This window comes from Lycium ferocissimum, chromosome 5, assembly GCF_029784015.1.
Source record: "Lycium ferocissimum isolate CSIRO_LF1 chromosome 5, AGI_CSIRO_Lferr_CH_V1, whole genome shotgun sequence".
Taxonomy (NCBI): domain Eukaryota; kingdom Viridiplantae; phylum Streptophyta; class Magnoliopsida; order Solanales; family Solanaceae; genus Lycium; species Lycium ferocissimum.
In genome coordinates, this window is record NC_081346.1 from 40582227 (window position 1) to 40595963 (window position 13737).

At 36.1% G+C, this 13737-nt stretch overlaps 1 protein-coding gene across 1 annotated transcript; it reads left to right on the forward strand.

Moving 5' to 3' along the window:
* Positions 1–11755: 11755 nt before the first annotated feature.
* Positions 11756–12061, forward strand: LOC132057760 (uncharacterized). The gene has a single exon (XM_059450363.1). The coding sequence runs from the start codon at positions 11756–11758 to the stop codon at positions 12059–12061; it is 306 nt and encodes a 101-aa protein (XP_059306346.1).
* The last annotated feature ends 1676 nt before the right edge of the window (positions 12062–13737 follow it).

A 13737-nucleotide genomic window follows, 5' to 3' on the forward strand; every position in this document is an offset into this window, starting at 1 on the left:
TCGTTTAGAAACAAAATTCTTTTGAAAACAAAACTGTTATGGAAGCATTTATGAAATCGTAATCTAAGAATCATGCCTTTGAAAGAAAGGGGCGAGCCTTAACATACCTTAGCCGCTTCTTAAGCTAATCCAAACTTACGTTCCGACTTCTCCCGATCTACAATAACGTCATTAGGTATCAACCATTAGCCATAAGCACTTAAGCATCCAATACCAAAGTAACACTTTGTTTACGTAAATTTTCAAAAGATTTCCCCTATAACTTCAACATCCCCGAGAATTTAACTCGGCCAAATCAACAACAACCAAACCAACAATCATAATAACAATATCAATAATCAATTCACAAAATGTTCAAGACATTCCAACCCAAATCTTACTTTGCCCGAAACTTTCAAATACCATAAGAACCATCACAATACATTTCTCTCTTCCGAATTCATAAGCTATATTAACAATTCCATATATTAGCAACATTATTTCCATCAACACAAGAACCTATATTAAAGTCATATTAATTTTCCAAAACAGCCCGCGACATTACAACTTCAACATGAGTCATCAAACATTCATTTTACATCATGAAATTCACAACCACGACAAGCAAAATACTAAATGGAATTTGTTCATCTTTTCCACACAAAACAGCCACCATTCGGCCACTACACCAATCACACACAACTTCATGAATTTCATCTATTTCAACATATTACAACATGCTCAAACGTCCACAATACAACAATCCAATCATGTCAAATAGATTAGTTCTTCACTCCTATACAACCTAACACACACACGGCTACACACAACTCACCACCACTTCATGAACTTCATTCATCTACACACTCCACAACATACATAATCATCTATAACATATGAAAATGAGAATTAAACCTTACCTTCTCCTTCAACTTCTCCCACGGCTAAGAGTGTCCATAGCAACAACGAACGATTTTCTTGTTCCAACAACCATTCCATGTCGACGAGGGTCTTCTAATTAGTAGAGAACAAGGAGAAAATAATTTTTTTCTTGATCACTTTATGGGGCTGGTTCGGCCAGCCCCTCTCTTGGCCGTTTTTCTCCTTCTTTTTCTCTCTTCATGTTTCTTGAATTTTCTAGGTGGACAAATGATGAATTATGCCTTATGTTTCATCCCACTTTATATATATATATATATATATATATATATATATATATATATGCATAGCACATGGCCGGTCATGTGCATATATTTTCCCTCCAATTTTTCTCCAATTTTCTCAAGTTTTCTAGAAATTTCTTAATTTGCAAAAGATGAATAAGTCTTGCATGGTAAGGAATTATACATACACATACACATGCCTTCTCCAATACAAGATACACACATGTGCCATTCCATGTCATAAAAATATTGGCCAACATGTGGGTGGGGCCCACGGCCACCTAGGCCTTTTGGCCATTTCATGAAAATTCTTTTTTCAACTTTTAGCCTCCAATTTCTCCTTATCCCAAATTTACCCTTAATACTCCATACCAATAAAAATGAATACGCAACTTATGAAATGTAGAAAAAAATTATAACCTTGTCCTTAACTTCCCGCCATTAACTCGGAATATTCAAATGTACAAAATGCGAGGTGTAACACTACTATACAAGGCCTCCAAGCTAATGAGACTGAAACCAAAACAATGTGAAAAAAAAAATTAAAAAAAGAAAAGAAACTGAAGAAGAAGCAAATCAGTTAAGCATCTCAGAGATGATATGTATTATAAGCTCAGATATGCGGAAATCACATCCAAGTTCCGCTACAATCAAATAGAATACTCTAAAAAATGCAATGCAGCCTTTTGATAATCTCAAAACTGCAAACGGTGCATTTAAGAAGCACACAGCTATGTCCCCATTGATGTTTGAAGTTTTCTGATATTTCATTTCATTTTTAAGTGGTGATGATGAGTGACTTCAATACATAGTTTAAAATAATGAAATTTGTAGAGTGACACATCTTATGACATCGAAAGCAACTTGAACTCGCTCGAAGGAAAATCAAGAAGGAAGAGGGAGTTTCAAATTCCAATCAAAACCTGGCATCCGACGATTATTTTATAGCCACCTTTCTTTTTTGTCCTCTTTATCTTCTTTCATGTATTGACAATTAACTTATGTTTTCCCTTTTTAATTGCATCTGTAGTCGAATTCCGAAAGGCAGAATGATTGAAACTTCTTGTAATCTTCATTATCCATTTTAAGATTTATATTTCTAGCTCAAACAATCTAACTCACACTCGAAAGGTGACTATATCCAGCCAAATAAATATTCAAAGAAATCATGAATAAGCTCACATTCATAAAATTATGGGGTTCATTGAGAGTACCCGCGCGATGCACGAACAATACTTATAAATATTAGGCATAGAAAATGTAATGCACTAAAAATAGTAAAGACAAAAAAGACTCTTCTTTCAATTAACTTTTTTCTTACGCAGCACGAAGTTTTTTCTTCTTCTTTGAATCGAACAATTTGCCAATTCACTGCCATAAAGTTTCAGTTCAACAAAGTATCTAACATAAACTTCTAATACCGGTTAAAGCTTTTTTCGCAAAGACATAATCTGCAAAAGGTAAAATATAAAGTGTTATCAAACTAATATTCTCTAACATTGATCGAGCATGTGAACCCAAAACAAAATTTTGTTGAGCAACTCTCTAATCTGATTGCAGAGTAAATGACAAATAGCTCTTAGGTCATTCTTTGGGTAAACTTCCTTAGCAAGAAGTCCCTCTTTGGCTTTGGTCCTGTTCTGTTGACTCCAACTTTCAGATTTCAAAGTTTCATCATTTATGCATGCTTATGTGTCAGGATAACCACAAATAAATGCTTAGCTAATGGCGCAAAAAAAAAAAAAAAAAAAAAAAAAAGAAAAACATAATTGTAAGCTGATGTCAAAGGGAAAACAGATCTAGAAGTAATGAGGCTAACAAAGAAAAAAAGCCATTAAAAATAATAAACATGTTGATTAAAGGACTTCCCAACATGTACTACAACCTTGGTGGCATGCTAGTATCATCATCTATACAAATGAGACAACCAAACATGTGAGTAAGACGCAATAATTCGTGTTATTGAAAAATATGACTTGCATCAACCCTTGACACAGTTAAGATTCCAACATAAAAAATACCTTATGAATGTCTACAATTGTATAAATTACTAAGGTGAAATTTGATAGCTTGTAGTAATTAATTTAAGTAATAAAAACTTGTCAAAGCTCATTCTTAACCAAGAAGAGTTCCACAAAAATCTGGTCATGCATCTTTGAAAATTTGTAACGAAATATCAGTCGGCAATATATATTTTTTTAGTAGGAAATGGAAAAAAGAAACACAACATCTAAATAGATGTAAAGATAAATATTTGTCTACTGTGATTACCTAGTTACAAAAAGAAAAAAGTTCTAAATATGCCCTTAAACCGTACAAACCGAGAGTACCCTTGCACGAATTGTTTATCATGATTCTAAGAAAATACTCGTACGAAATCAGAAAATTAATATAGTCAATCGTTTACAACTCAACCAGCTGTGAGTAATTTTTCCTAAGATTGAACTAATCTCGAGTCTTCTCGTTGCATTGATATACAACCCTTTTACCTTGATAATTTATTTTCTAGCCAATCTTAACCATCAACAAACTAAAAGAATGACCTACATTTGATCAGTTGATGCATCATAAGACCGCAAGATACATGAGTTTACTGAAAACAAATGTCTAAGGTGAAACACACCCAGCCATAGCCATTAATGCACAACTAATGGAAGACAAGGCCGATGACCTTAATGAAAACTGAGGTGTGCACATCAAGAATAAAGAAATACATTCAACTTAAAATACAAGGCAAACGATACAGAACGGGATCCCAAAAAAATTAAGCTAAAAAAAAGTGTTAAGGACAGATGTAGAATCTACATTTTACACAAATTCATCATTTGTTCTGAACTCTACCTTAACTTATGCCCTTCTTATTCGTCTAATCCTAAAATCCATTCCAGCTTTGTCCATACTGTAAGCTCCTATAGCATACCTAGGGATATTATTTAAATGTTCAAAAGCACTATTGTTTCAATTCCAAGAACCTTCCTTAGCAAGAGCATCAACAACAATATTTGTCTCTCTCAAACAATAAATATATTTTGCTTGTATATTCTCAAAGTAGCTTTGTATTCTTTGGATCCATGGTTCAAACTTCCAAGAAGGTTTGAGCTAACCATTAATCATGTCCACTTTAATTTTAGCATCCATTTCAAGAATGATATTATGAGTACCATTCTCCTGACTAATACACAAAGCAAGTAGGCTACCTGATCTCAGCCATACTATTGGTGTGAACACTTAGAAATTTATTGAAAGCAAAAATCATAGAGCCATCAGATCTGCTAATAATTCTCTTATGCCAGATTTCTTCTCTTTCAACAGAGAGCTACCATATGTTTGATTTTTAAGAAAGAAAAGGATGGTTTGGACCCATAAATAAGGATGCTCTGAATCTAAATTTTAGAACATGCAACAGTAATGCAAGAATCATTCCACGTGATATCCTACCTACTATGGTTAAAAGTCTACTGAAATATATCACCTTAATATTAAAATATAATTAATAATTCTAGTCACAGAGATGCATATTTGTCCTTATCTTGTCGCACATTTAGACATCAAAATTTCACAAGCAAAGAGTCCAGGAATGGTGGTCAAAAATACTTTCTGCATATCTTTTTTTTTTTTTTTCTTGGTAAAAATGATCACCTAGACAATGGTCTATTGATGCATGCATTAAGGAAAAGAATTAGTATTACATAACAAGATAGGAAGAAACAAAATAAAATTAACAGAAAATAAAAGAAGCTATGCAGAAACAAAACTAATAGTCACAATCTGATTTTTGTTGCAGCAGAATCCATTTACCTTGATTTGAATCCCTACGTTGATACCTCCAAGCTCTCACCAAGTGCTCTAGGACCAATCTCAGTAGAAGAAACCTTCTGGCATGAACGGTATGGACGGCTACTCAACAATTGTGATGATTCTCTAATGAACAACTTTAGACATCCTTCAAATAGTAGCCATGTATGGAACTCCTGATGATAGATTTGTCACCAATGGAATGAACATAAATGTTAATACCACCATTGAATCCAGCTCTGATATCAGCATTTTTCCATTTTGACACTACTTGAAGAATATAGGAACTTTTAGAACTGTTGTAACACTGATGAAATATGTTCAACTTCTAATCCTTCAGACAGTTAAATTTGAGATTTTGGTATATGTGCCTTCTCTGTATTGATGATCTTTATCCCAGTAGGAGGAAGGTCCTAGAAACTTTGAAAGTTAATATCACCTGCAAAATCAAAAAACAGATCAGTTAAATAATCAGCCATTGTGTTGCCCTCTCTCATGATATGGCAAACTGCATTGATCCCCTTCTCTTTATATAATACTCCAAGGTGTATCCCACATCCCTTCTATAATGTTCAACATTGTTAAAGAATCAGTCTCTATTGTCACTGGTAATAACTGCTGGACCACACAATATTTCAAACCTTCTACTATAGGCCTCAGCTGTAATGTTAGATGAATAAGGAATCTCTAAGCCTTAGAAAAAACTAAATCCCCTTCATTGTTTCTGATGCAAAATGTTGATGAACTTGGACCTGGATTCCCTCTAGAAGCACCATCAGTATTGCATTTATACTGATTGGTTGGAGGTCTTAACCAAGTTATTTTGCTACACACCACCAAAAATCTGTACCCTTCTAAACCTTATATCATTTGAGGCCATAATACTGGTATGTTGTGTTGCCAAGGATATCTGACTCTAGCAAGCATATATAAACCTCTATTGATTTCATATATAACTTTGCTATATGACATTGTTCCTCCATGAATGATTGTATTTCTCCTCTTCCATATTTGTCACATTATCAAAGCAGTTGCAACTTGAAATAGGGGCTTAAGCTTAATTGCCTAATCTGCATTCCACCATTTCAATGTAGTCCACTGAATCTGCACGTATGGTCCAATAATCCCAGCTACATCATTAAATTATTTCCATACTCTTTTGGCAAAATCTCTTGTTATAAATAAATGATCCGTAGTTTCTTGACTTGGATTAAGAGAGCAAGTACACCTAGAAACTAAGGATATTCTCATCTGGCTAGCACATCATCAACTGGAAGCTTACACTTCCATACTCTCCATAAGAAAAGACAGATTTTGAAAGGAACACCTTTTGTCCGTATCCTGTTGAAGTGAGAATTCTTGTAATCCTTATGTCTGATTAGCTCCCACAACTACTTACTTGAAATTTACGCAGCTAGTAAGCATCCACCATGGTTTATCAGATAGAGTTGATACATTTCCTGTATTTAACTCCTACTGTACATGATCTAAAATTTCTTGAGGAAATAATTGCTGCATTTTCTGAATCCTCTATCAATCCTTCTAACTCTTCAACATATTCATCAATGTTGTAACTAGCAGGAAAAATATGATACATGTTTTGGTAAGCAGATATCTATCCATTTAGCCCAGTGTCTGCTTCTACCTTCCTCCTTGTTATTCCAATAAAACTTAGCAATGATTTTATGCAGATCATGCAACACACATTTAGGAGGAGATAAAGCTGAGAGAAGATATACAAGCATACTCTGCAAAACATTTGCTATTAAGACTGCTTTAACACCATATGATAAAATTCTGCCCTTCCATGCTTGCAACTTATCCTTAACCTTTTTGATGATGTCATTATAGAATGCCTTTCTTTTCCTAGAATGAAAAATTGGACATCCCAAATATGTAAGAGGGAATTATCCTCTTGAAAAGCCTGTTATTTGCACCACTTCTTGACTGACCTCACTTCACACATTTTGATGTAAATAAACAATACCTTTATCCTTGTTTATTTTTTGACCTGATACCTTCTCATAATCTGACAACACATTCATAATCATCTGCAAGGATACTTGTGATGCTGATGCAAATATTATAGTATCATCTGCATATGATAGGTGGTTCAAATTTGCACTCCACTTAGGAATGTCCTCAGCTGCCAGTGTAAACAGTGCAGGTGACAAAGGATCACCTTGTTTCGCACCCCTTGTTGAATGGAAAATCCATGTGCTTGTCCATTGATTAATACTGAATACCAATTATTAGAAATCAACCTCCAAATCATATGAGAAAATCTCTCATCAAATCCCATCTTTCTGGGGACCCTCAGGAGATACAACCATGAAACTCTATCATAAGCTTTTGCCATGTCCACCTTTATGATCACATTAGCTGGTTTTCCTCTCTTCCTGATATCTGTTACTATCTGTTATGTCAACAACACATTCTCTATAATATTTCTCCCTTTCACAAAACCAGATTGGTTTTGAGATATCAAAGATGGTAATATTCCTTCAAATCTATCATGAACTACTCTAGACAATACTTTGTTGATGAATTTGCTGAGACTTATAGGTCTCATGTCTGAAAATGTATTGATTATTGCCTTTTTAGGTAGCAATACCAAATTTGTGTGTGTGATAGACTTGGGCAAATTGTTACCTTCAAAGAAAGCCTTCGCAAGATCAAGAATATCTGTACCAACTATTTCCCAGCAACTTTGATAAAATATCCTGATAAACCATCTGGACCACAAGCACTAATTCTAAATAATGCAAAAACTGTAGCTTTTGTTTCCTCCATAGTAGGCAATGTGCACAGTTTCAAATTTTCCTCTTGAGTGATCATTATTGACACATTATCCAAGAACTGAAGTGTGTACCCTCTTCCTCCTGGCCAAACTGTTATCTATAAAAAGATACAACTTCATATGCAATCAAGTCTTGAGTATCCACCCAATCACCATCAGTAGTTTGAATTTTGTTTATTTGCAGTATTTTCCTTCTCCCATTCACCAAGTTATAGAAGAACCTTGTATTTTTTATCTCCATCTATGTACCAAGTCATACCTGCTTTTTGTCTTCAATATTCCTCCTCATAGTGCAGATACTTCTTGAGTTCAGCTTGTGTTTTATGCAAGATGTAACGACCTAACGGGTTGTTATGTGTCTTTTGACTATTTTACCCCTGTTGACCAATTCCCGAGACTATAAAGCGATTCTAGTGAAAATTGAAGGATTTAGAATCCTTAAGTAAAAGTATTTGACCGATAGTTGACTTTTGAGTAAACAGACCTTTTTCTAAATTTCGTTAATTTCGTAAGGTCCGGAGGGTCGACTATGACTTGGTGGGGTGGTTGGTTTGGTTCCCGAGGTGTTTGGCTGCTTTTTGAGTACTTTGTTGGAAACTTGGTTTTATCCATTTGGGGGTTAACTTGGTAAATTAGACCTCCGTTGGGAATTTCGAAGCCACAGGTGAGTTCATAGCGCATTTTATGTGTGTGTGCATATATGATTTGTGTACGGGAGGCCTTAGATTAATGTCGGGATTTCGGGAAAGACTTGTGAAAAACTAGATTTTTGTTAGTTCTGGTGTGACCGCCTCGGCCGGCGTAGTGCCGCCATAGCAGTACCGCCATGGCGGGGTTTTGACCACCATAGCGGTGGCATGGACTTCCTTGATTCTGCCATGGTGGATGGTCTGACTGCCATAGGGGGGCTGCTATGGCGCAGTCCTGGCTGCCACTGCGAGGGATGGGCTTTAATGATTGCTACTATAGCGGAAGGCCTGACCACTACATTGAGATAGCCATGGCAATCCTTGTGACCGCTGCAGCGGATAGGCGTCAGAAACTTCTTTTATATTCCTAGGTTCGAACCATTAGTCCAACACTTCTAAAACCTAATTATAAGAGCTTGGGGAGGTGAATATTGAAGAGACTTGGTGGAATAATCTCTGAGGGTAAGTTCTAAACCTTGATTTTGCCCATCTACCTTCCTTCCTTGAGTTTCCATGGTGGTTTAAGGTCCTAGAGTTTTGCGTGTTGATACTTAGACTACTAATCATGAAACCATTGGTATAAATTGTTTATTGTTTATTAGCTTACTGTTTTTATCATCTAGAAGTGTAGATTAACACATTCTAGGATGGAATTGTTCTATAGTTCAAGAATCTATGTATGAGACTTAGGGTTTCACCCAAATTTGGGGGTTTTGACTAATTTATAAAATTGAATGGTCTAAAGTGATTAGAAACCCATGAATTTGAGGGTTATGATTGTTGGGACTAAGGGTAGAGTAATTTCACCTTAATTTTCGATTTTACCCATGTGATTCGTTAGGGGTATTTTGGGCGTCCTTCCCCAAATTGATTCTTCTTCCAATTAAATGGTCTATTACTTTCTTAGCGTTGTTATTTCTAGACTTTGAGCGTTCTGAAGCATTACGTAAAGGGAAAGCTCGGGTGGAGTAGCTCGCGTTCCAATTCTGCATTCGAGGTAGGTTGCGGTTTACTTGAGTTAGACTTTGATTAGTAGATTATATATATAATAGAATTGACGGGAGAAAGCATGATTAGGCTTTCGGGCATGAAGTCTGGTTGATATTACCTAGGTTGGTATGACTTCTGATTATGTGGGATTGTCGTCGTTACTTTATGTATTGAACCATGAGGTGTATTTGTTGTGTTATTGGAAGGAAGGGGTTGATATATATACTCTTCGTGTTGATTGAGATAGCTTGTATGTTTCATGCTATTGTTGAGTTGATTTATCTGAGTCTTGTTATGACTTATGGCATTGTGACTTGTACTTTCTTGGCATTGATATTATTGATTGATCACGCTTACATTGGAGTAGTGCTTCATATTAGGTTCTAGACTTGAACCATATCTTGAGACTCAGCTTGGGTATGGGCATATATATATAAGACACATTTGACAGGGGGTGAGGATGTGGCCTAGTTATGGGCTCGTGATCTGAGGTCAGTTCCGAAGCGAGTGATACATGGACACCATGGGTCCCCCGCGGGTCATGACTATCATCCGAACAAGGCATTTAGCATGTGTGTATGGTTGAGATACTCATGATACGAATCTTAGTCGACCTATGATATCTACCGGTACATAAAGTTTGTATTGATACTTCCTTGATGCACCCTTTTTGAGTACAAATTGTGTTTCGGAGTCGTCTTCTACACCTTGCATCTAGCCTGAGGCTACTTCCTGACCAGATCCGAGAGTGAGCTCCTATCCATGCCATGCCGCCTGAAGATCTCTCTTTATTTGATGTCTATTCCATTTCCAGACATTAATGTTATATTCAGAAAGTTTTGTATTTCTTAGACACTATTTATGGTTAGAGTCTATAGCGGTTTTATATTTTCCGATTCGTATTTGCACTTGCCTCATTTAAAAAGGGAAGTGTCCCGGAGAAGTACGGTTGTCAATCGTACCTGGAAAAAGGAAAAAATATACTTCTACGTGAATGGTGCTCTAAACGGGCTTATTTTAGAGTAAGGCAAAACAAATAAGCCAGTTCTAGGACTAGTTAAAAACACAGAACAAGGATGTCACAGGGTCGTTTAGCAAGCAATAAAAAGAAGAAAATCAAGCGATTTTTTAAGCAATGCCAGGGCAGATAATGCAAGGCATATCAAGTGTCATAACTCAGTAAACAGCAATGGCATGGACAAGAGGACATGGCAAATTTCCAAATGGCAAATGAGTAACAGCAACAATGAAGTAGTAAGGAAAACAAAGCAAGCACAGGATTTGAGAGTGAAGCAGAAAAAGACAAAGACAAAGACACAGTCATCCTACTCAAAATATTAGTTTGTAGTTTCTTTTTGAGGAAATCAATAGTGAATGAAGACAGTATAATGAAGAATCTAGCCAAGAGTTCATTTTTAAGCCAAGAAGAAGCTAAAACAAATACCAGAAAACCACTTTTCTAACCCATTGACCACTTACAGAGGCAAGTTTAAGGTCCAAAGTCATTTTTCGTACCAATTTTAGCTTAAAAGAATTTAAGTATTAAACAGATTCAGAGTGCAGGTCCCCAACATCTCCCAAGTCCCTAAATCCTATTTTATGTTCAATGATTGGGTCACAAAGGTCTCAAATAGTCTCAAGATCATCTCAGCGTATAAACAGTCCCATAGAAAACATTATAGAGCTTTAAAATGACTATTTTAACTTAGTTCATTCCCAGAATAAAACACAGGGATCCAAATTCAAATGTGAGATCAAATAAGGTCCTAACAAGACATAAAGGGTGATCAAAACAGGATCAGCAAGTCCAAAAGGTAGGTAAAAGAGAGCATGAAGTTATCCTAGGTGTAGTCATGATTCAACTACAGTTACAACAAGTCCCAAATAATAAGAAACTTAGATGGAAACAATACAGATATATGGGAGCCTAAACTATGACTAGGAGAGGTTCATGACACTGTCCTAAATTCAAAACATCATATTGAACATATCTGAGTCACAAGCAAGCAAACAAGGGTGGAAATCATATATGTAAAACCTCAGAAACTTACAAACAAGTTACAAAGACATCTGCAAGCAAGCAGATACCACATCTGTTCTTTTAAAATAGATTTAAGTTCAATTTTTAGCATTGCATTAGATGTCACAAGTTTTACAAGACAGCTTTTAAGACATACCAGACAGACATACCTCGCAAGCTCGATGATGCTCTATGGGCATACCAGACAGCTTTTAAGACTCTGATTGGGACTTCACCCTTCAAGCTCGTTTTCGAAAAAACTTGTCACTTGCCTGTTGAACTTGAATACAAGGCTATGTGGGCTTTGAAGAAATTAAATATGGATTGGGAAGAGGCGACCAAGCTAAGGTTGTTTCAACTCAATGAGATGGATGAATTTCGATACCAGGCATATGAGAGTGCAGTACTTTATAAGGGTGATCTCGTCTTGCTGTTTAACTCTCGCTTGAAGTTGCAACCGGGTAAGCTAAAATCAAGGTGGTCTGGTCCGTTTGAGGTGGTAGGTGCTTCACCCCATTGGGCGATTGAACTGAAGTCCGGAGATGGAACTCGGACATTTAAGGTGAATGAGCAGAGGGTGAAGCACTATCATGGGATAGTTGATGGGGATAGAATTGTTGACTGATACCGATTGAAGCACTTCGGAACGAACGCTGACCCGGTGTTCGCTGATAAGGAGTGAATGGATACCAACGTCGTGCCGTGACGCTAACTCAAGCGCTTCTTGGGAGGCAACCCAAGTGTAATGGTTATTTTCTTTTTTGTTTTTGTTTGCATATAGGGTAACGTTAAGCCTTGAGGAAACTGGACTTATACGGACCATATAATCCAGTCGTGGAAGGTAGAGAAATCAGACAGAACACTGTTTGAAGACATCCTTCATATACGATCATTTTCACCCGACCTTATAATATTATACAGGCCATATAAATGATCGTGTAATTAAGATGTGCTCAAACAGGGGTTAGTGAATAAAATTGATCTTACACGGACCGTATAATTTCATACGACCCTTATAACTTTGAAAAAAAATATATTTTAAATCGCGAACAGAGGGTTTAAAAACCCTACACTTACCCGTCTCTTCAACACACCCCACTTTCTCCATTAACATACATCAGTACCTATGACCCAAAACACCTTCACCCACTACAATTCCATCTTTCTATTTCCATAAATACATCCAAGTTATCATAAAAAATCCATCACAACCCATATTCCACTCTTCCTAACACTCGAAAACCCACTGTTCAAGATTCATTGTGTGTTTTTTCTTTGTTTTTCACAAGTTTTTCCTCAAGGATTCTTCTTAAAATCAGCAAGATACAAGTATGTTGATGTCTCAATCCGTAATTTTGCTTTCAATGGTGAAAATTTGTTGTTGGATATTGATATATTTCAGATGTTAGTAAAAAATTTCCATGGTTAATGATTTTCTAAATAGGGATAAGCATATTAGGCTGTTATGAACTCATGGAGTGATTCAACACCCTATTGAGGCGGAGGGCATTTCAACTGAAGAATCTAATTTTTTTGGAATCAGATGTTGTTATGCCCGCCAAATGAAATATCTTGAATGCTAACGAATTGTAAAATCTGAAAAATGAGTGAAGTCTGAGTAACCCAACCCTCATAGGAATTGAAACCATGGAATAATGTGTATATGATGATCTTTTGTGACTAAAAAGTCGTATAGGATTGATGGGTTAGCTAAAGCCCTTGTTTTTGAAATTCACGAGTCCACATTTGTTATACGGACCGTATAATATTATATGGTCCGTGAAACTAGTTCGTGTTTCACACATGGGTTTCTGCAAGTTCTGTTTCCCATATATCCTGATTTATACGGCCCGTATAATATTATACGGACCGTATAAGACTTATACGACCAAAAAAAAAATCATGTGACATCACCTGCTTTCCAGGTTATGCCTGCGGCTCGCAGGTGACGACAATTTTAAAAAAAAATTGTTCTACCGTCAAACTATTTTATGTTTTTTTTAATTATGTGCAGTGAGGACACTGCAATATTTGTAGTTGGGGGTGGCATGTGGTAGCACATTATATTTTGGTTATGCATAAATTGTGTCTTGCCGGGTTTGTTTTGTGACTGTTGGTGTGGCTGTGGATAGACGTCGTTGCAAATGGAACTTGCTCAAATTTTTGAAGATTTTGTTTTGTTGGCATATTGTGGATTAGTCACTTTTATTATTTTATTTTCTTTCTTAGCTTCTTTAATTAGTCTTGTAGTTTAGGTGTAGGTGCTCCTTTGAAAAAAAAAATATGGAAACTCTTGGCTTG

What these genes read in the sequence shown, in the direction of transcription:
- LOC132057760 (XM_059450363.1), top strand. Translation starts at nt 11,756, where the DNA reads ATGGATTGGGAAGAGGCGACCAAGCTAAGGTTGTTTCAACTCAATGAG.